Raw genomic sequence first — 24451 nt, 5'->3', positions numbered from 1 at the left:
GCTCTTCCAAAATAGTAAAAAAGAGAAACCTACAGCCACAAGAAAACTCCCCACTCAAGCTGGGCAGTGCTGCAAAAATACATAAACTTCCCCAAATTTGAGAAGATGCACAAGACTACTCCAGCAACTTTGAACGTACTGTGTACTGCTCAGAAAACACTTTGAAACAATACATTTTGAAAATGTGACAAAAGCTTTAATTGGCTTTGATTTGTCTGTGTTAATGGACAGCACAAGTGCTGGAGCCCATGTAAAACAAATTTGTTGTCCCTTTTGTCTGCTGTGCTAGATAATGAAATAAAAAAACTAAATTATTTCCAATTAAATATAATTGGCAGATGAGCAATGGTAAAATACAAACAGAGCCTACCATTAGCAACTAAAATTGATCATCCCTTCTGTGTCTGTAGTTAACTCTTATCCACGGCCTCTTTTTTCTTTGTCTTGCTTTTTCTTTTTTTATCAAGACCTTTTTTTCCAACACAAGTTTGATGCAGTAAAGCATTGTTGTCTTCTCTCTTTTTTTAAGCCCTGAACAAACTTCCTGTGTTTCTGGTCTATTCTTAGCCTTTTGTTATCTTATCTTTTCCATAAGTTTGTATTAAGTTTGCCTTATCAAGCGGTGTGATCAATTTAAGGTAATGAAATATGTTCATAATTAGGCTTAAGACTAATCATTATGCCTAATACATAATATGTATGTATTAATGATGCAAATATTACTTATTGGGGAGGGGAGGGTTTACGAGTAAAAGAATTATTTATTTCTTCCAGTGTTTCGATGCGCCTTCTCTCATTTTTAGTAACAGATAATGCTTTCATTAACAAAAGTTTAAAAAAATTAACAGCTTCGCTGAAATATAAACATTGTGTATTTTAATTCGCAGTTATAAAAGTTAAGCATGAAGATTTCTTTTGTACTCTCTGGTTTGCTTTGAGCTGGGACAGCCTGCCAACTAACATCCTGTGCTTGCCAGTTTCCAAATGTCAAGGGCAGTTTGTGTTGCATTTTATTGAGGTCTGCGGAGGAAGAATCATTGTGCTTTGCTACTTTCCCAGCTCCTGTTTGCCTCCCCCACCCCCAGTACAATTCCATAATATACTTGTATGCAGATATCAGGATATCCAATCACAACCACTGCTGACCAAACTAATGGTGTTAATACTTAGCACCTTTCCTGGTAGTGCCTCGGTAAATCCAGTTACTTTCTTTTATTGGAGTAAATGGCTGCCATTCACTTTGGCAGCCAGGTAACATGAATGGATAAGGTACCACTACTCTGTTGCAAATTGCCAACATTTAAAGATCACACTACCTTCCTGGGGGATTGAGGTACAAAGTTCTATCTCTGATGCCTGAATGTATTAATTTTTTTAAAAGACCCTTTAATAAATGTTGGAAGATAAAATGCTGTAGTAGAAATAATCTATATTTCTACTTATTTTATCACATCTCTGCACTGCTTTGTCTGGAAGTTTAACTATTTTCCTAGAAAAAAAATAGGGAAGTATTCTCAGGTGCTGGCTGGGAATGAATCCAGTAAATAACTAGAGTGCAATAAGATTAAGTTTTAAACCTGGACCACCATCTCAGCCATGAAAACTCAGGTGACTTGAAGCAGTAACTACATCTCAGCCCAACATCCCCCAAAGTATCACTGTCTGTGGCTCAGACTGCTAATTCTATTCTATTCTATTCTATTCTATTCTATTCTATTCTATTCTATTCTATTCTATTCTATTCTATTCTATCTAATAGAATTCTATTCTATTCTATTCTATTCTATTCTATGAGGACCCAGATTGTTGGGGGCAATAAGTTGACTTTGTATATAAATATACAAATAGAATGAAGACTATTGCTAACATAGTGTAAGCCGCCTTGAGTCTTCGGAGAAGGGCGGGATATAAATGCAAATAAAAAAAAAAGTATGGAAAGGAGGAGGTGCAGTTTATTCTGCAAGATTTAAATCCAACAAATAATAAATAATTTTACCAGTGTAAATGTGTGATAACTAGCCAAAGGTGGACAAACCAAAATAAAAAAATCTGTAAATCTTTTATTAGAGATAAAAAAAATCTGTGTGGCATCTTTTGACATAAGAAGACACAAGTTATACAAGTCTAGCCTGAACCATCTATTCAGCTGGACTGATTTAGGAACTTGTGTCATAATAGAGGTATAAATTATTAGGAAGTTTAGAAAGTAACATATGTTTTTATCCCCCCCCCCCAATATGTCCCTGCCACCTCTAGTTTCTCTACTAAAGTTAAAACAGTAATTAGTTATAATTGGCTTTTGGGGGGAAAATCTTCTATTATAGTGTTCTCCATTCAATTGTCCTCTAGTTTTCCCCACATATCTTTGAATATCTGAAGTTCAGCATAGCTGGAGGACACCAAAGTGGAGAAGGCTGTCACAATGTACTGTACCCCTAGAGATAAAGAAAGCCTGTCAAACAGCCTACAAAGAGGGTGTGAGAAATCTAGTTGTCAACATACAGTACTCCAGCTTCTAATAATAAACAGACTGAAGTTGTTTGTAAGCTGATTATTAAAGGACAAATACAAGCCTGCCCTTAAACACAACAGCAAATCTTTTGGTTCCCAACTTGAAGAACTGAGCTAAGGACTTTTCTTTTTAAATTAAATTTTTTGTCATAATGTAAAAAAAAATGTGTGTCAGGAGGAGGGGAAATTGTAACAGTAAACTTTTAAAAATATGAAAAAATATGCATACCTATTTATATGTCTAAATATTGTATATGTCTTAAATATTGGAATAGGATAGGGAGCAATACATTAAACAGAAAATCTGAATAGATATTTGCATATAAATATTTGCAGATCCCTCGCATCCTGGACATAAACTGTTTCAACTCCTACCCTCAAAACGACGCTATAGAGCACTGCACACCAGAACAACTAGACACAAGAACAGTTTTTTCCCGAAGGCCATCACTCTGCTAAACAAATAATTCCCTCAACACTGTCAGACTATTTACTGAATCTGCACTACTATTAATCGTTTCATAGTTCCCATCACCAATCTTTTTCCACTTATGACTGTATGACTATAACTTGTTGCTGGCAATCCTTATGATTTATATTGATATATTGATCATCAATTGTGTTGTAAATGTTGTACCTTGATGAACGTATCTTTTCTTTTATGTACACTGAGAGCATATTCACCAAGACAAATTCCTTGTGTGTCCAATCACACTTGGCCAATAAAAAAATTCTATTAAAGCAGAAAAACAGCCAAGACTCAGCACTGACTCAATAAATAAGACTCAAATAAGACTCAAAATTACTATATCTGTAAGGTTATGAAGCAAGATTTTAAAAAAACCAAAAACGAGAGAATGAGATGCTTTCAGGAGGTGTGAAAGATCACCTGAGTGGTGCAATGGGTGTGGAGCCTTTTTGGAATTGTTGACTGTGTTGTAGACTGGAGATAGATGCTGTGTTGTAGACTGGAGATAGATGCTGTCATGTTCCTCCTCCCCCTCTTTTGCGAGAGGGCTGTTCAAAATTGAACTCTTAGGTGACCCTGATGACCAGCTTTCTGGAAGGAGTATAAATCCTTCCATTCCCCACCATCCAGTCAGAGCTGAAGAAGCAAAATGTCTTCAAAGAAAAACCAGAAAGTCCAGTTGCCTCTTGAAAAAGCACCTTTGGGATAACCATGACATGGATGGCTGAAAATCTTCATAGAGCAATGTTACGATGTTTTGTTATTTTGTGTCCCAGTATTAACTGACAACAAGAACACACTGGCATTTTCTTTCCCTTCTGCTTAGAATCTTTAGTCCCCTCATGGGTCCAGTTTCTAAAATCATGAAGTCGCTTATTTTTATGAAATTAAGATAGCTTAAAATAAATCTAGTTCCCAGAGGAGCTATTTTTATAGTTAATTTCAAAATATTACAGCAAAAGGTGGTGCAGTGGCTCAGCAGTTAAGACACTGGATTTGTTGGCTAGAAAGCCAGCAGCCCAGGTTTGAGACCCAAGCTCCATGCAGCAGGGTAAGCTCCTGTCCTCGTCCCAGCTCCTGCCAATTTAGCAGTTCAAAAGCATACAAATGCAAGTAGATAGATAGGTACCACTTCAATGGGAAGGTAACAGTGCTCTGTGACATCATGCTGGCCACATGATCATGGATTTGTCTTTGGACAGTACTGGTTCAATGGCATTAAAATAGAGATGAGCACCTGTCCCTATAGTCGACAATGACTAGCAGAGTAAAATCCACAGGAATTCCTTTATCTTTTTACCTTTTTTTATTAGAGTAAAAACCAATATTCCAAATTTGACCAGTAAACCATTTATAACTTTCTTAGATCAAACCTTGTTTAGCTTTTTTCTGTTTATTTCAAATTGTTAATAATTTATTTATTTATTTGTCAACAAGTATAAGGAAACAAGTAACAGTATAAACATAGACATGGACACATGGAAAAAATTGGCACAAAAAGATATACCGTATATACTCGAGTATAAGCCGACCCGAATATAAGCCGAGGTACCTAATTTTACCACAAAAACTGGGAAAAACTATTGACTCGAGTATAAGCCGAGGGTGGGAAATGAGGCAGCTACTGGTCAATGTAAAAAATAAAGATAGAGCCAAGTAAAATAACATGAATATTTATTTGAACGAAAAACAATAAAAGTGCAAAAGGGGGAAGGAGGATTCCCAGCTTTAGAAAATTTAGAACTACGCCGCCTTTGGTATGACCTGAGCATAGCTCATAAAATTATCTGCTACAATGTACTTCCTATCAATGACTACTTCAGCTTCAACCACAACAATACGAGAACACAATAGATTCAAACTTAAAGTGAACCTCTCCAATCTAGATTGCAGAAAATGTGACTTCAGTAACAGAGTTGTTAATGCCTGGAATGTGCTACCTGACTCTGTGGTCTCTTCCCAAAATCCCCAAAGCCTTAACCAAAGACTATCTAGTATTGACCTCACCCCATTCCTAAGAGGTCTGTAAGGCGTGCATAAGAGCACCAGCGTGCCTACCGTCCCTGTCCTAATGTTCCCTTTAGTTGTATTCCTTTTATGTATTCAATTCATGCTTATATTTATATAATTATTTAATATGTATTTGACAAAATAAAATGAATAGAATAGAATAGAATAGAATAGAATAGAATAGAATAGAATAGAATAGAATAGAATTTTTATTGGCTAAGTGTGATTGGACACACAAGGATCTACCACTTCTTTGGATGCCCTTCCCAAATTGAACACTGCAAGCATGAAAATGAGTCCTCCTTTAGCTTCCAAGGGACCAGGGTGCCTCTGAAGGTCAGTGCTCTAAGTACTAAGAACCCAGCACAAATCTAAGCCTGTATGCACACCAACAGTGAAAATACCCTGCACAGTGTCTCTTGGAAGAGAAGGTTAATTTTCATAGACGTTGGGGTGGCTCTTTTTTTTTTTTTTTGGCAGGGCAATAAGGGTCTCTAATATCATTAAACCCACTTTAGAAGTCTCTCTGTGTGTGTGTGTGTGTGTGAGAGAGAGAGAGAGAGAGAGAGAGAGGGAGGCTCCGGCTGAGCAAAGCGGCGGCGGGGAGGCCGCGGGGGAAACGCGGGAAGTAGTCGGAGATCTGCTTGATGGGGCGGATGGGACCTGGGCAGACGTCGATGGCCATGTGCTCCTGGATGCTGATGGGCGGCTTGTCGCCTTTGCGGTGGCTCATGCAGGTGGCGCCGGGGGAGGGGGGGGGCGGGGGGGGCGGCGGGGGGAGCCGCGGGTGCTGCTGGTGCTGTTGATGCTGCTGCCGCCGCCGTTGCTGCCGCCAGGAGAGGCCGTCGCCAGCCCGGCCCTGCCGCGCCGAGCGCCCCGGCCACGCTGCTGGCTGCTGGAGGAGGGCGGAGGGAGGGACGGGAGGCGAGCAGCGGCGGCGGCGGCGGCGGACGGCGGACGGCAACGGGTGGGCGGTGGAGGTGATGTCACGGCTCTGCCCAGCCCTGCCCAGGCGAGGCCAGCAAAGGGCAGGCGAAGGCGACCGAGGCGGGCTCGCAGCCCAGCTGAGCCGCTACGGAGGGGAGGAGGCGGGGCCGGCTAGGCTCGGGAAGGCAAAGCAGGCGTTCGTCCACGGGATAGACTGCTGGGATCCACGGGATAGACTGCTGCTGGAGCTGGAGGCTCAAGGAAGGGAAGGAGAGGGGTGGTGGAGCTCAAGGTTCTTTAGCCCTAGACACCTGCCCGCTAGAGAAGGGAGGAGATCGGGCGGCCAGTCTCCGGGAAGGTAGGCGGGCAGTTCTTACCGGGATAGACTGCTGCTGGAGCTGGAGGCTCGAAGGAAGGGAAGGGAGGGCGGCTGAGAGCGGGCTCGTTTAAGGCTCTTCCAAAGCAGCCCTGCTGAACCGCTACGGAGGGAGGGAGGCGGGGCAGCTAGGCTCAGGAAGGCAAAGCGGAGGCGTTCGTCCACGGGATAGACTGCTGTTCGAGCTGGAGGCTCGAAGGAAGGGAAGGAGAGGGGTGGTGGAGCTCAAGGTTCTTTAGCCCTAGACACCTGCCCGCTAGAAGGGAGAGAGATCGGGTCGGCCAGTCTCCGGGAAGGTAGACGGGCCGTTCTTACCGGGATAGACTGCTGTTGCAGCTGGAGGCTCGAAGGAAGGGAAGGGAGGCGGCTGAGCGGGCTCGTTTAAGGCTCTTCCAGCAGCCCTGCTGAACCGCTACGGAGGGAGGGAGGCGGGGCAGCTAGGCTCCAGGAAGGCAAAACGGGAGGCGTCGTCACCGGGATAGACTGCTGCTGGAGCTGGAGGCTCAAGGAAGGGAAGGGAGGCGGCTGAGAACGGCTCGTTTAAGGCTCTTCCAAAGCAGCCCTGCTGAACCGCTAGGGAGGGGAGGGAGAGCGGGCCGGCTAGGCTCCGGGAAAGCAAAACGGGAGGCGTTCGTCCACCGGGATAGACTGCTGCTGGAGCTGGAGGCTCGAAGGAAGGGCCGCTGCGAAGGGGCGGCCGAGGACGGGCTCGCTTAAGGCTCTTACAAAGCAGCCCTGCTGAACCGCCACGGAGGGAGGGAGAGCGGGCCGGCTAGGCTCCAGGAAGGCAAAACGGGAGGCGTTCGTCCACCGGGATAGACTGCTGCTGGAGCTGGAGGCTCAAGGAAGGGAAGGGAGGGTGGCTGAGGACGGGCTCGCTTAAGGCTCTTACAAAGCAGCCCTGAGCCGCTAGGGAGGGGAGGGAGAGCGGGCCGGCTAGGCTCCGGAAGGCAAAACGGGAGGCGTCGTCCACCGGGATAGACTGCTGCTGGAGCTGGAGGCTCAAGGAAGGGAAGGGAGGGTGGCTGAGGACGGGCTCGTTAAGGCTCTTCCAAAGCAGCCCTGCTGAACCGCCACGGAGGGAGGGAGAGCGGGCCGGCTAGGCTCCAGGAAGGCAAAACGGGAGGCGTCGTCCACCGGGATAGACTGCTGCTGGAGCTGGAGGCTCAAGGAAGGGAAGGGAGGGTGGCTGAGGACGGGCTCGTTAAGGCTCTTCCAAAGCAGCCCTGCTAAACCGCTACGGAAGGGAGGGAGAGCGGGCCGCAGTAACTGAGAAAAGCCTGACGAGGCGGCTGGGCTACCTTCTGGCCTCGCGAGTCGGCCGTCCGTCCGTCCGTCACTTCTCGGCTCGGCAGCCGGTTTTGAAAAAGGTTCCGTCGCTGGGTTTGGGACTTTTGTTTTTAAAAACACCACCTTCCCTTTTCTCCCTAGTTGGGGGCGTTTTCCCAGTTCCCTGTTTTTTCCGCCTTGCCTGTTGAGTTTTACCTGACAAGTTTCTTGCGCTTCCTCGACCTCCCTCCTCCCTCCGTCCTTTCCCTTCCCCTCCCTCCCTCCCTGTCTTGTTTGTAGCCCCAGCGTCCCCTTTCGGTTGTATTTAAATCCAGAGCTTGAAACCTCCTCAGTGGGAGGAGAGGAAGCGTCGATTTGGCAGCTGACCGCACTTGCACGGGCTGGGTAAGGAGAGCCCTAGGCGGCCTGCGGCGCCGGGGAGGAGAAAAGAAGAAGCAGCCAAGAAAAAGGGGTGGGGTGGGGTGGGGAAATGAATTTAGGAGGCGGCGTGTGTGTGTGTGTGTGTGTGTGTGTGTGTGTCTGCGCCCGTCCGCCCCGCGAGGAATGCCAGCTATTTCTTTGAAGGGGCGGGTGTGTAGCCAGGCGCCTCCTTCCTTCGCTTGAAACCCGGGAGGGTTTTCACTCTTCGCTCCCTGCGTGTGTATTTGTCAACAATTATAACTCTTCGGTCGGGGTCCCTTGCCTTGCCTCGCCTCTCCCTCGTGCCCTCTCTGTCAACGCTGTCAACAATTATAACTAACGCGCGGGTAATTGTGCGTGAGGGGGTGTGCGCGTGTGTCCACATAGGAATAAGTACGCATGCGCGCGCACTAACGAGAGCTAGCTGCCTGCGGTAGAAAGGACTCGCTGCAAGAGGAAGGGCTGAACGGCTTGGCTCGAGTATAAGCCGAGGGGGCGCTTTTCAGCACAAAAAACGTGCTGAAAAACTCGGCTTATACTCGAGTATATACGGTAAATAGGCAAAACATAGCCATAAGCATGTAGAATGATTACATATAAATGGGAACAGTAGGACAGGGATGGTAGGCACACTGGTGCACTTATTTTTATTAATTAATAAAAATTAATTTTTATTTTGTTCAGTGTGAAGCTAAACTCACCGCAGAGTTTTCAAATCTGCTGTTCTTTTATAGGCAATTTATAGGCAATTTCTAAAAGTGGTAAGAAAGTGAGTCTTATAAATTTAATGTACTTTAAAAATTTCAGCTGGGATTGCAAGCTGAAAATGGATAATTCCTTTGTCTCCTGATGCTCAAAACCATGGATGATTGCTATCCTGGAGCCTTTTTGTGAGGTATAGCTATCCAAAGCACATGTGGGCAATCTCCTATCCTGTCCTTATCTGGAGTAGTTCCAAATAACTGGTCTGCTCACTAGTTCTTTGGTCTTATCCACTGTCATTGGCTCTGCTTTCATGGAGATGTTTCAGTTCACCCTGCCTCCCCTGAACTCAAGGCAATGGTGGGATTCAGCCAGTTCGCACCACTTCGGGAGAACCGGTGGTTAACTTTCTGAGCAGTTTTGCAAACTGATTGTTAGAAGAAATCATTAGGGCAGAGAACCGGTTGTTAAATTACTTGACTCCCACCACTGACTCAAGGTAATATATTTCAAAAACTCGGGATAGTTCTGAAGACAATTGTAGTTTCTATATTAATAATCCTAGCTTTTGACATTACAGCTTATAGAGCCAGGAAAAACTGCTATTTGATTGATAGAATTGAACAAAAAGGAGTGAGAATTTCCATGATATAACAAGATGTTCATATTCTGTCTTTCAGTCTAGAAACAAATGTAAAATATCTGAGTGTCTCAGAGAAATTAATCAATTATTACCACTGTGACCATTCTGCCAAAATTAAGTTTTCAGTTTGTGCTAATTTGAAATGAGTTCTGTAACAAGGGTCTAATAGGGTTAAACAGATTGCTGCTCAAAGCTCAATACAGTTCAGCTAATTATCTCATGGCTGATTTTCATTTTGGAACCAATCCTGATGTTTTTTCATCTACTGTGTAAAAAAAAAGCATTTTTGCAGGATCTGTTCACATTCTACAGATACATTACTTTTGCTATAAATTGCTTGTTTGTAGCAAATTGAAGCAGATTTGGATATAGTATAGAACTCTTACATTACTAGAACACTTTTGTTCACGTTGGACCTGCTGAATATTTAATGCTTACTCTGGAAAGTGAGGACTTAACAAAATAATTAATTTTAATGTGAATGAGGTCATAGATAGACATGTCTGGACAGCCTGTTAGGTGTAGTAGTGAAAAGCATCAGGCTAAAAGACACCATGAGTTCTAGTCTTGCTTTAGGCATAAAGCCAGCTGGGTTACTTTAGGCTAGGTACTGTCTCTCAGCCTTGCAAAGAAGGCAATGGCAAAGATTGGCTCAAAGGCATAAAAGAAAGTATGAGTGAAAAAAGAAGGGGCTAATGTATTGATCTGCAAAAACCAGAGCTGGATTTACAAGACGTATTCTTAAGAAAGTTCAGAATTCTAGATTGATAGGCCCTGGACATCCTCATCTGTCATCTGGTTCATAGACTAGAGTTTCCTCATCCTTAGTTGAGCTTCCCAAAAATTAAAACCAAACAAAGGATAACCTTCATTCATTTTTGAGTCAGCTGTGTTGAAACCATAGTACAATCTTCCCAACCACACTTTCTGGGAATTCTGAGAGATTGTTAGCTTGGGAAAGGCTGTCATAGTATGTGTGCTAATTTACACTGATGAGATATAAGGTATATTATTCCAGCCAAAGTTTGCCAATTTTGGACATTACCTAGCTACTTCTGCTTGAAAAGTAAAGAGATTTGCCAAAGACTTGTGAAGAAAAATGTTGCACTATAAAAAATAAATGTGATAGTATTTTGAAGATCTTGAAAAGACTTTGAAATTATTTATCAGAAAATGAATGAACAGTTTTCCTTGGCATTACTTAATTGGAAAGTAAAGGGATTCATCTGCAACAATTTATCAAGTGTTGTACCTTATGATTCTTGATGAACGTGTCTTTTCTTTTATGTACACTGAGAGCATATGCACCAAGACAAATTCCTTGTGTGTCCAATCACACTTGGCCAAAAAAATATTCTATTCTATTCTATTCTATTCTATTCTATTCTATTCTATTCCATTCCATTCCATTCCATTCCATTCTAACTTAAGAAGGAATATGTTTATTTTATTTTATTCTAATTTATTTATTTATTTTGTCAAGCATGTATGAGAAAATAAGTTGTCTTAGTGTCTTTGAAGGTATTTACCAGAAAATGAATGAAATTGTGAACAGGTCCTAAATGGAATCTTAGCTTCCTGAAGGCCGACATTGTTAGGTTCATAATACCTGTACAAATATCTTCCACCATTTTATTTATCTCAACATTGCAAGATTCAGTAACTCTGACACTGCTATAATAGATTCCATAATAGGGTGCAGTTAAGGTTATCTGCATAGGCAAAGGAAGATACAGACAATTGGGGGGGGAAAGGATAAATTAGGGGTGGGGTGGCTATATTGTTTAACTTTCTTATTATCCACAATAAAAATTGCAGTGAAAAAGTGAAAAATAGCTTAGGCAAACATGTATATGAAATTAGATTTTTCAAATGGATGCGATAGAGTTAGGAGGCAAAAGCCTTTTGTGCGTAACTGATTACGGTCTTTTCAATTTCAGGCAGCAGCAAAAACCCTGCTGGGAGGGGGAGGGTACTTGTAAGCCCGCCCCCAGAGTTACATTGAGGTAAGAGAGGTGGCCTATACATTTTATAAATAAATAAATTGAGATCACAGACCTGAGCTTTTAACTTGTCAATAGAACTTACTAGGGAAGTGCTACACTGCCCAGAAAAACTGTTCAGGAAGGGACATTCAACAAGGCCAACAATATTTTAATTTTAAGGCTATGCCTGGCAGCAGTAGGAGTTGAGGACAAAAAAGATGACATTTTACTGAGGGTCTTATAACCTTAGATGGAATAGATGGGGGGGGGAGAATGTTGTTGTGATAAGAGGAAGGGTAAACCTAGCAATGAGAATAAGGGGAAGTTCATTGGGGAAGTAGGCTCTGATTAAGACTTTAATACTTTGATCTTTTTATGAGTCCCAGAGTAGATGACCTATTTGATATTTCCTGTTTCTTATAAGTACTTCATACTCAAACAGCTATTTTAGTTTCTAGAAACCATCTGTACCATACACTTGCATATTATAGTCTAATAACATTCTAAGCCTAACTCAGCCTCAGAAAAAATTAATTACAACCTGTGTTTACACTTATGACAGAGCTGGGTTTCAGCAGGTTCTGACCAGTTCTGGAGAACCGGCAGCGGAAGTTTTGAGTAGTTCAGAGAACCGGTAGTAAAAATTCTGACTGGTTCCACCCCCATCTATTCTCTGCCTCCCAATTCCAAAAATGGAGATTTTTGCAGTAACCTTCCCCTGGAGTGGGATGGGAATGGAGATTTTACAGTATCCTTCCCCCCTACCATGCCCACCAAGCCATGCCTACCAAGCCATGCCACTCCCACAGAACCGGTAATAAAAAAAATTAAAACCCACCACTGATTTATGACCGTTGCAAATTGCACAATCCCATGGTCGTGTGATTGCAATTCAAGTGTTTGGCAAGAAGCTCACAGTTATGACCAGTTTGCAGTCAATTTTATTTTTTGCTAGTTTTCCCATCGGAAAGCTAGATTTGCTTAATGGTTTGCTGTAGTGACTTGCTTTGTGACCATTATAAAAATAGTTATAAAATCAGGTCTGGGCATGTGGCAACTCACTTAAACACCACCTTAACTTACTAACAAAATTCTAATTTCAGTTGTGTGAGGACTAGCTTGTATAGGGAGTCTTTCACTCTTAGCATGTGAAGTTTCTTTTCATATCAGATTTCTTGCAATGATGTTTAAGACGGGGTCCCCAACCTTTTGGACCTCAGGGTCCACCAAGTTCATAATTTTAAATCCTGCAGACCACTAATAGAAATCCAGCGTGCTGCTTGCTGAAGAGCCTGGACTCCCAGTGACGGGATGAGGTCCTTCAGGCACCCTCCCTCCTCTCTCTTTCTCTCTCTCTCGTCCCCTCTCTCTTTCTCTCTCATTCTCTCTTTCTCCTCCTCTTTCTTTCTCTATCTCTCCCACTCATTCTTTCTCATATCTCTCTTTCTCTCTCCCCCCCTCTGATTCTCTTTCTGATTCTCTCTTTCATTCTGTCACTCTCTCATTCTCTCTCTGATTTTCTTTCATTCTCTCTTTCTCTGTCTCTCATTCTGATTTTTATTCTCTCTCTGTCTCTTTCTCTCTGTCTCTCTCTCATTCTCTCTCTTTCATTCACTCTTTCTCTCTCTTTCATTCTCTGTCTCTTTCTCTCTGTGTGTCTCATTCTGATTCTCTCTCTCTCTCTCTCTCTCTCACACTCACTCATTCTCTCTCTCTCTCTCTCTCTCTCATTCTCTCTCTTTCATTCTCTCTCTCATTCTCTCTCATTCTCTTTCTCATATTATGGGCCACTCTTGGGGCTGAGCGGAAGTCAAGCATCTCCCTGAGAGACCGATGTGCATGGAGCACCGACAAGGGCCGGAAGAAATGTGGAAGCAAAGCACTACTTGAACTTGCGTGGCATCCGCATTCCACCTTGGTATATTTGCGCCAACCGGTGGCACAAAGCAGCCCTCATCTCCTGCCGCTTTGCACTCAGAGTGGTAACGGCAACTAGTCCAGGGAGCAGCCAGATTTTGCTCTCCATTGCAGATGCCAGATCAGCCCCCTGCAAGCTCTCCATCTCTAGAGGAGCCTGGCCGAAGTTTCCCATGCTGCTTCAGTGAGCGCTGCTTGAGAGTTCCTCGATGACCATTGGTCATCCTGGAGTAGCTCCTCCACCAGGGTGCACCAGCAAAAATATGAAGATTTCTCCACAGACCACCAAAATTGTCTGGCAGACCACCAGTGGTCTGCGGACCACCAGTTGGTGACCACTGGTTTAAGATGATACCAATTTATGATAAATAGATTCCTGATTCAGAATGTGTACAGCAATCATAAGAGCTCATTAAAATGGTCATTTTCAAGAGGTACATTAATGGAAAATGAGCCTGATCTATATTTATATTTTCTCATTTCAGAGCATAATCAGTTACAAATGGGAAAGCTCCAGCTGTGAGTAAGGAGTACTTTTTTTTGAGTAAATGTACAGAGGTTCATATTGATAACCTTCTGATAGTGATTTAGGGAGATGCACATTAAAACTTCAGCTGAGAGACCTTTGTACTATACTTTGGCTACCATTACATTATTTTTTGCAGAAAAGATAAAACTTAGCTTTTGGTATGCAGTTTTTAGATTATGTAAATAGTTGACCTATCTACAGGCAGATCTTAGCAATGCAGGTTTAGCTTCTGGGTAATCATGTTTTTGCAAACCTGCAGATAACCTGTCAAAAATAAATGACTGATGGATACAGTGAAAGACTGGTCTAAGATTAGAATCTTGAGGCTTTCCATTCACAAATGAATGATAAAGACCCTCTGTACACCATATTATTTGTACTTCTCTGGCATCATTGTGACTCAAATTCTATACATACATTAATATAGAAAAAATGCAAGGAAACAGTCATTATATGGAAGGAAGTGTGCAAGTGTGCATTCTGACAATTGAATTGACACTATGGCTGAGGAAGGATTCATTCCTTCAAGGGTAACATGACAAAAGTCATTAATAGACATTACAACCTACTTCAGAATAGATAGTTATAAGAAAGAAATGATGTTTGTTTATTTATTTGTAGATTGCCATTCAGTATCTTCTTTTTCTTTTAAGCTTGTGTGCGTGTGTCTGTGCGCTCATGATTGATTGTTTACGTGGCATCAAGTTGGTGTCAACTCATAGCAATCACAGGAGATGTGCTATAGATTCAATCTATTGTTGAGCTATATCCTGTCTGATGAACAAATTAGCATATATTTTCTTGAATGTGCACTTGGTGTCAAATTTGAAATAACCAGAGTTAAATTTTTGAAATAGCCTGGTACAAAAACTAATTACAAAATGAAGGGTATCCTAGAAGAAGAAATGTGTTACACAAGAAGAGAATAGATTTGGAGTCTGGTTTCCATAAAATTTGCATATGTCAATGTAACAATGTTGGTTGTCATTTAGCAATATTGACTACATTTAAACTAAAAAATAAGCAACACTCTTCCTTAATAGATGAAATTTTGACCAGATAACTTAAGTGCTACCTCAGTGTTAAATATTGATGAGTCATTAGAGGTTTTCAGAAATTCAGAGTTCTCTCTAGCTTTCTTAAATATGAGTAAATTTTGCAATCGACAAAAGAAAAAGGATTTCATCATAATGTTGAAAATATATTTAAGTGTTCACTTTCTCAACTTGTCCACTCAGTTCGGTCAGCAGTTTCCGTGTGTACAGAAAGCCAAACATACTTACTTTATCTTTTGGTAGCATTAAAACATGCTATTCTTGTTCTGCAAGTTAACATTTGAAGCTGTACCAGCAAGCCTTTTGACAGCAGCACTTATTTTTGACAGCTTAATTAACTGTGGATTCTTGACCTTTGAGATGTGGGAATCCAATAGTGAATTTATACATAAAGGGTGAAGATATACATTAATATATAGGAAGCTATAAAAGCTGAGGAACATTGCCTTGAAATAATACAAAGGGGTCTCTACATTAAATGGTGGAAGACTCTGTATAGGGATGTTTCTTCTCGCAGAACACTGTTAAATACTGTACTGTAATCAAATACCACAAAATATGGCAATGGTCATCATTACGCTTTAAAATGGTGCTCAATAGATCCACATGTTTACCATATTCCACTGAAGGTAACTTTAACCCACCTGATCTAATCTTGCTCTCCAGGGAAGAGGTTTTTAACTGGCCCTTTAGGTATTTGAGGAGTGCTTTCATGTCTCTGCTCAATCTTTTCTTCTCCAGGCTAAATATGTACCATTATTCACCAGGGATTTGCATATACAAACAACCCCCAGGAGTAAAATCTCAGGGAGCAACAGCAACAATGATGATCAAAGGTGCTTTCTCAGAGATTGAAGTAGTTCCAGCACATTGTATCAGTAGTACAGCTACCAAATATTGGCTTTAAAAATATAGATGACCACTAAATAACAGTAAAGCATTATTATTATTATTGTATTATTATTATTATTTTGTGAATCTCATTGCTACTATGTAATGATTAACCAAGCTACTACACATTGAGGCTGCTTGTCACATCCGATTGCCACTCCATATCCATCCATCATGCTGCCCTAAACAAAGGCCTAGTTTTTGTGGGTACTTGCCAGCCCTGCAGAAGATTACAACCTGGTTTCTGAAGGCCCAACCAATCATCTGCTTGTAGGGCTCCAAGGTGATTGCTGCTGCAACGTTTACAATATTCATGCCACAGGATGGAAATTGTACTTTAACAATATCTCAAAGGCTGCAGATTCTTCCCCACTATCTCATTTATTTACTGATTAATAGCTAACTAAAGCCAAACTATAGAACCTGAGGCTTCTAGATGTCTGTGCCTAAAATTCCCCTTACTTATAGTTAACACAATGTGTGCTCACAGATTTTGAGAGTTAATTATTCCAGAAATATTTGGAAGTTCTAAACTAAGAGGATAGTATAAATCATGTCCTTTACATTTCATTTTCTTAGTTCAAGATACTTTTCTTGCTTTTATTCTTGTTTCAAAATGGCTAAGACATATTGAACATCCAGACAATTGCTTTTATAGTAACCCTTTTTGCTATATGATTCAGACCCCTCCCTCATGGTCATCAGAGTGGTGTTCCTATAAATAGTGTTTATCTTCATCAGCATCTGTCTGATTTCAGAACAAGTTTCTGAACAAGCAATTCCATTTCATTAAATAACTTAGTAATTGAGGTGTTTTACATAGAGTTAGAGTTTACACATCTTGTAAATGTGATGTATGGCTGAATTAAGGTTAAACTTTTGTGGTGTGCATGGTTCTGGAACTAAATAAAAATAAGCCATTGTTTTTCATTGATTTTAATAGCATTTTTTTGCAAGCTTATAATATCAATAAAGCAGATTATTGTTGCCCCATTGAAGATGCTTCCTTTGATTAAAATAACTGAAAAACTGATACATAGGAAAGGTGCATGTAGGTAGAAATGGAAAACTTAGGTCTCGCAAATTACATCCAACTTTTACTGTACACAATTTATAGTTCCATCATCTCAAAAAGTAGCACTAAAACTGATTGACAAACTGCTCACATTGTGGTGATACAATTTTTCATAGTTTTTTGATTGCCATCTATAAAAACCTGGAAAAGTCCAAATGTTGGCCCTGTCCCTTCTGCCAATGTCAAAATATCATGGAATAAAATCCCCACATCTGCGTAAAATTTTGGGAGATTTTCAAAGGTTGCTCATCTCCATTTTAGATCATGCATTTTTGTACATTAGAGATTTCTGTATCACAACAAGGATTAGTAGATCAAACGTAAGGAATACAGGTAGTCCTCAATTTACAACAGTTCATTTAGTGACCGTTCAAAGTTACAACAGCCCTGAAAAAAGTGACTTATGACCATTTTTCACACTTATGACCATTGCAGCATCCCCATGGTCACATGATCAAAATTCAGATGCTTAGCAACTGGTTCATGATTATGATGGCTGCAATGCCCTAGGATCATGTGATCAGTTTTTGCTACCTTCTAACAAGCAAAATCAATGGGAAATCCAGATTCACTTAACAACCGTGTTACTAACTTAACAAATGCAATGATTTGCTTAACAACTGTGGCAAGAAAAATTGTAAATGACGCAAACTCAATAAATATTTCCCTTAGTAATATAAATTTTGGGCTCAATTGTGGTCATAACTAAAGGACTACCTGTACTCTGATTTTTGTGTTATCCAACATAAGCTATAATATGAATGAGCCTTCTGTCAGTTCAAGGAGCCATATCACTTTCCCTTTGTGAAGGGATCAGGTAAATATAAAGTTGAAAATATTTTCCTATTTCATCCTAATGGGAAAGCTTTATTTACAAGTTTCCAATAAGACAGAATATTAAACAGTTTCAAATCATGATTATACAATGTAATTTGAATGGCAAATTATAGTTAAGAAGGTTTTTAATAAAATTTTCCATCTTGAAAGAGGAAGGAAAAATACTTTATGCAAATGGATTATTCATATGAAGCTAAGGTACAATAGTTTAAATACAATCAGTTTATATGAAGGTCATTATTTCTATTATTTAGATATAGAAAGTGTTTATCCATCCTAGTAATTTCTTATATTTCCTGTGCTTTATGCAACACATAAGAATACATTTGAGCTTCTGTGTCAGTTAGCAGTTGTAAGCAAATATATATGCTATGTGTGTTTGTTTAATTAAAATTCTCAAGAAAATTGCTGGCTACCAATTATATACCAGTATGGGTATGTTTTATATATAAAAATTGTATTCATCTCAAGCATAACTAATTTAACTTGGAAAACTGGGGCTTTCAAAATATACCTTTGCACTGGGAAACATTTGTATTGTCTGAGATGATGAAAGTTGCATTTCTGGTTCTTCAGCTTTTTTTGGAATGCTCAAATTTAAAGACAGTTTTAGGTGTGTCTTCACAGAGGCATATGCTTTCCTTCCTGGGTCAGCATGGCAGGTTCCAGCCTATTACTCTACTCCAGTAATGGATTGCTACCGGTTCTCCCCAGTTCGGGTGAACCTGTAGTAGCGGCGGCGGGGGGCTCTGCCCACCTGCACAGACGACATCACGTATGTTCTGCCCATGTGCAGAAGGTTCTGTGCATGTGTAGAAGCATGTTGCGCATGCACATGTGAGTGCTCCCAATTTTGAATCAGTAGTGAAGGTAAGTGGAACCCACTACTGCTGTACTCACGAGGTGAGTGCATCTCATGGACCATTAGCCATATGTCCATGGTGGCACAATGGTTAGAATACAGTATTGCAGGCTAATTCTTCTGACTGCCAGCAGTTCAATACTCAGGGTTGAGTCCTTCCATCCTTCCAAGGTGATAAAATGAGAACCCAGAGTGTTGGGGACAATATGCTGACTCTGTAAGCCACTTAGAAATGGCTGTAATGCTCTGTGAAGCAGTATATAAGTCTAAGTGCTATTGCTAGAGCTATTGCTATTTGAAATTTTTAAAAAACTGTTTTTTGATAAATATTTTGGAGGTCTTATCAATTTCTGTTGCAGGAGTGCGTGGAACTACAGGCAAATGTTCAGTAATTATTGCAGCAAAATTTGTGAATACTAGTGCACAATACTGCTATTTCTGGTTCCTATGGCCAATTAAATCTTTTCACTGTTTGCAAAGTTTTAATTCCCTAGAAGCACCTTAACTGTAATATAGTTATGAGGTCCTTTTTGAGCAAAGAAAGATGTGAATGACTTTGCTGTAAGCTGGCCTGGATTTGTGGTCTACTGAAAGATTTAAACACTAATAATAATAATAATAATAGAGTGATTTGCAGTGATGATATGTGACCTTTCTATTTAAGCAAAAAAAAAAAAAGTTGAGATAAGAACTGGTTTAATTGCACAACATTATTGCTTAAGTTATCTCCTTAGCAGCCAATGTTTTCTTTGTGTTGTTATCTATCACATTTATAAGTTCAAGTGCACATTCATAGCTTAAGCCTTCTTTGAATCATTGAAAAGAAGATTTTTTTTAAAAAAAATTTGTGAGTAAAGACAGAATGTTAATGTATCAATGCCTCACTTACTTGGTTGCATTGAGAGTTGTATAACTTAATGACCTAGAACATAGAATGTTTTGTTCAGAAGGCTCCCCATAAGGTTCTCAGTCTTATCAGTTCTGAAGGATAGATATTCAGTTGTTTATTTCAGCCTACATCCAACTGACTGATGCTGCTAAAATTTTGTTCCTGCACTTGGAAGCCATTTGGGTTTAGATGGTTAAGAACAAACTTAAGCTCAGCCCTAGCAAGACCAAGTGGTTATGAGTACGTGGACTTTTCCAATTAAGGAACGTTCATTTCTAGTTCTACACAGGATGGCAGTTCCCCAGCTAGAACTGGTGTACAAGATCTGGACTGTCAACCTGTGTTTCAAGATTGGGTGGGAGCTGTGACGAGAAAGGCATTTCCACAGATTCACCAATTACATCCAGTCCTTGAAAGGAAGGCCCTTCTCACAGTGACTTATGCTATTGTCACATCATATGTGGATCACCATGTATCTCACTTAATAATTTACATAATAACGTGTAAAAATGAGTATAAAATTGAATCCAGTCACAGGTTGACTTGACTTTCAACTGCAACGATTTAATGACCAAAATTCTGGATTCGATTGTGGTTGTAATTCAAGGACTACTATGTAAATGTGAATATAATGTGCTTCTTGGGTTGAAATTTCTTTTTTCCTTTATTGTCACAGGAGCAGTTCTGAAAGAAGGAAAGAGAAATCAAGGGATGCAGCAAGATGTAGAAGAAGCAAAGAAACTGAAGTATTCTATGAGTTGGCCCATGAGCTACCATTGCCTCACAACATTAGCTCACATCTGGACAAAGCATCTATTATGAGGCTTGCAATCAGTTTCTTACGGACACACAAGCTGTTGTCTTCAGGTAAGAAAAAAAATGTTCCAACCGTGGTCAATTCCATTGTATTATCTGATGACCCAGCAGCTCATCTTGTTTCCCATTTAAAGAGGGTAGCCTAATCCTAGGAAATTCCAATTTATTAAACATAATTCATTTTCTTCTACATGAGTTGAAGGTCATCAGAGACCTGTGATCCTTTTGACAGAAGCTTCTGATAGGTGGTTTTACTTTTTAGTCTGCTAAGAAATATAAAATGTTCCCTCTATTGTGAATAACAGGAGATGTCCGATAACATGATTGCTGTGGTACATTTTGTGGTGGAAACATTTTGCCCAACCTAGTTTTCCTCCTAAAAGCCCTTTGTCTGTGCCTCTAGTTTGTAGAACATTGTAGGAAGAAATATGTTTTTGTTTATAGTAGCTAAAAATAAGGGCATCTTTTCAGACTAATGTATTTTATTAAAAGGCTTAATAAAAAAAATAGTTTAAAAAGGTGCTGATTTTGTCATGCACAAGTGAAATTAGATTTCCTTGATCCAGTTTTCCAGATGTTTTACACAAAAATTTTCATTGAGTCACATTGGCTTGGAATTTGGGTGTTGTAACCCAATGCATCTAAAATCAACTAAGCTGTAAAATAAATAAAACCAGTTGCTCATCAATTTAGTGCCAGTGCTTATAGGAATTGCCCCTATTGCAAATCAGCTGCTGAGTATATTAATACCAGTATTCAAAAATACTGTTTTCCCCCCAGACAATAAGACATATATTGTGGAAAAATACAAATTATAGTCAAGTTCAGAACTTTATGTTATGGTGATTCATGGGGCTCATACAACAAATTGTGGAGACATGCTTTATGTTGCAACACCCATCATCCCTTGGTTGGACATGTTCAATAGCACCTGAGGAGGGTGCAAGTATTTTATGTCTTTAAAGAAAAGACAAGCAGGAGTGATATAAGATAAATTTGATGTATATGTAGCATGTGAATTTTGCTTTGAATTCAAATCTTCATTTAGTCATTAATTTGGTTGGATAGATTTTGACAAATATTCCTAGAAGATCAATTTAGATCTCATTTTAAGTATAACTTTGAATCCATACTTTTCTTCCTTTCATCAAACAAGCTTGGGAATTAAGAATGGAGGTGTCTAATAATTTGCTTCTTGATATTTTCTGGTTGAAACACCATCTTCTCTATGCTAGTTATAGCAAAACCTGATGGGGATAGTGTGGATAGCTATGGATCCACCATAATGTGAATGGCTTGTCAACAGAAAACAGTAGAGGGAAAGGATTAATTTGATACTTTCATTATTTTCTGATGTTCAAATTGGGAAATCTTAACACTAGGGTTTAAGATTTATTTAAAACAACAGCTCTTTTTCTTTCCCTGAGGAACTTGTGAAATGTAAAACTGAATTACTACAAGGGAATTGCTGTCTACATCGTCCCAAACTCTTTGGAGGAAAGGGAGGGTCATAAATGTGCTAAATAAAATAAGCATATATTCTAAGTAGGGTAAGAAAATAAATTCATGATTTTATCACACAGATAAGGAGTAAATATGTAAAACTAAACATGAACATTTTGAATTAAAATGATTTTGAGCCTGCAGAATTTCTAATCCTAATTAAAACACTAGCGATTATATGTCACAATAGTTCAGTAGAGGAATAAGGATACTTCAATTTGATGAAATATTCTGCATAATTATATTTATGAGCAGCTATATTAATTCAAATTACTATGCAACAATACAATAGCACAACAATGGCCATTCTATCTGTCATGCACTATTTTAATACCTATTGGTCGTTATAGCTCTGGTCTGGTCAAAAGTTATGACTTGCCTGTGTGAGAGGTTTTTTCATCCTTCCCTTCTTCACTATCTGGAATGTAAAATAGGGGGGGGAAACAGCTTTCAGTTCAGCAAAGTTCTGTGAACTGAAATATATATATATATTCATAGAAAGAGTACAGTAATATGCCAATTAACAATTGAGTTTTGAAATTTAATGCCCACATTCTGTTTGAATGATGGTTTTATGTGTGTTTGTCATAGTTATATATTTATCATTTATTTATTTGCTTGTCTCAAACTATATCATTCAATATTGCCTCAGTACCCTGTGCCATAACATCTAGCCTAACTGCCTTATATATAAAGGATTTAAGATGAAAAAATAATTAAACAGGGAGACCAGTTACAGGGAGAGATAGTAGCTTCTATTCACTTAATACCGTATATACTTGAATATAAGCCGATCCGAGTATAAGCCGAGGTCCCCAATTTTACCCCAAAAACTGGGGTAAACTGGGGACTCGAGTATAAGCCGAGGGAGGGAAATGAGGCACCTACCGGTTGGGGAAACCCTCCCTCCCTCAGCTGAGAAGGCTGGCGGCCCCCGCCCGCTCACTGCACCGGCAGGGCTTCCCACCGTCCGTAAAATGTGAAAAAGAAAAAAAACTCGAGTATAAGTCAGATAGACCCGAGTATAAGCCGAGGGGCTTAAAAAAAAAAAACTCGAGTATAAGCCGTATAGACCCGAGTATAAGCCGAGGGGACGTTTTTCAGCACAAAAAATGTGCTGAAAAACTCGGCTTATACTCGAGTATATACGGTATATTTAGCAAAGCTAGTTGCAATCTGTTCAGGATAATTTAATTTGAATTCTTGCTCTGAATAGACATTGGACTTGACAATATGGATAACTCCTCCCAATGCTATGATTATATGAAAATGCTTGAAACAGCAAAGTAGAATTTAATAAGTCAGATTGTTTGTAAATAACAATATTGTTATAAGTAGCATTTTTCTGTATCTCACAACTATCCATGTGTAATAGAAATCTAGTTGTGTGCTTGTGTACTTTTCCCAGGAATCATTCCTTAAAGGTAAGAGTCCTTACTTTTGTGTAGACAATCCTAGGGAATTCATCAGGCACTGAAATCTTTAATAGGAAAAGGCTTGGTGAGCAAAGACTTGGTGAGCTACTCCAAGTTAGTGAAGATAACATTTTAAGCTACAGTATATGAGCCAAAGGGACATGGTGGCTCAGTGGCTAAGATGCTGAGCTTGTCGATTGAAAGGTTGGCAGTTCAGTGGTTTGAATCCCTAGTGCCGCGTAATGGAATGAGTGCCCATTACTTGCCCTAGCTTCTGCCAAACCTAGAGTTCGAAAGCACGTAAAAATGTATGTAGAAAAATAGGACCACTTAAAAAGGAGAGCTTTTTACCAGGTTCGCCTGGTGCGCCAGTTGCGCCCCTTTCTAGACCGGGATGCCCTATGCACGGTCACTCACGCCCTCGTGACGTCTCGCCTGGATTACTGCAATGCTCTCTACATGGGGCTCCCCTTGAAGGGCATCCGGAGACTGCAGTTAGTTCAGAATGCGGCTGCGCGGGTTATAGAGGGAGCCCCTCGTGGCTCCCGTATGACACCTATCCTGCGCAGACTGCACTGGCTACCTGTGGCCTTCCGGGTGCGCTTCAAGGTTTTGGTAACCACCTTTAAAGCGCTCCATGGCATAGGGCCGGGTTACTTACGGGACCGCCTACTGCTACCGAATACCTCTCACTGACCCGTGCGCTCTCACAGAGAGGGACTCCTCAGGGTGCCGTCAGCTAGGCAGTGTCGTCTGGCGACGCCCAGGGGAAGGGCCTTCTCTGTGGGGGCTCCCACCCTCTGGAACGAACTCCCCCCAGGACTCCATCAACTTCCGGACCTCCGAACCTTCCGTCGTGAGCTTAAAACACATTTATTCATCTGCGCAGGACTGGACTAGATTTTAAATTTATAGTGGTTTTAATTGGTTTTAATATTTATACTATTTTTTAATAATTTGGCTTTTAGAATAAGTTTTTTAATGGTTATCTTAATTTGTACATATATGTTTTTTACTTGCCTGTGAACCGCCCTGAGTCCTCCGGGAGATAGGGCGGTATACAAATACGATTAATAAATAAATAAATAAATAAATAAATAAATAAATAAATAAATAAATAAATAAATAAATAAGGTAACAGTGCTCTATGTGCCTTTGGCATTTAGTCATGCCGGCCATGACCACGGAGATGTCTTCAGACAGTGCTGGCTCTTTGGCTTTGAAACAGAAATGAGCACCGCCCCCTAGAGTTGGGAAAGACTAGCACATATGTGCGAGGGGAACCTTTACCTTATATGAGCCAAGGGCTAATATAAAACAAATTACTTTTTCTTCTGGCTATCTAGGAAG

At 40.4% G+C, this 24451-nt stretch overlaps 1 protein-coding gene and 1 long non-coding RNA gene across 6 annotated transcripts in view; one reads left to right on the top strand and one right to left on the bottom strand.

Moving 5' to 3' along the window:
• EPAS1 (endothelial PAS domain protein 1) overlaps positions 1–24451 on the top strand; it is a 129517-nt gene that overhangs the window by 45626 nt on the left and 59440 nt on the right. For 2 of the 5 annotated variants that reach the window (XM_058165208.1, XM_058165207.1), the window contains exons 2-3: positions 11268–11333; positions 20044–20234. In XM_058165208.1, the coding sequence (XP_058021191.1) occupies positions 11268–11333; positions 20044–20234 (257 nt within the window). Of the gene's footprint in view, positions 1–11267; positions 11334–13716; positions 13749–20043; positions 20235–24451 lie in introns of those variants that run through there. The other 3 variants (XM_058165210.1, XM_058165209.1, XM_058165211.1) reach the window with 2 other exon arrangements.
• Positions 20262–24451, bottom strand: part of LOC131189213 (uncharacterized) — a 102935-nt gene continuing 98745 nt past the window's right edge. Inside the window, exon 3 of the long non-coding RNA XR_009152947.1 lies at positions 20262–22104. This is a non-coding gene — a long non-coding RNA (uncharacterized LOC131189213). The remainder of the gene's footprint in view (positions 22105–24451) is intronic.

Source organism: Ahaetulla prasina, chromosome 1 (assembly GCF_028640845.1).
Source record: "Ahaetulla prasina isolate Xishuangbanna chromosome 1, ASM2864084v1, whole genome shotgun sequence".
NCBI lineage: Eukaryota > Metazoa > Chordata > Lepidosauria > Squamata > Colubridae > Ahaetulla > Ahaetulla prasina.
Note: the sequence above shows the minus strand (reverse complement) of the source record. Positions and strands in the feature narration are given on the sequence as shown.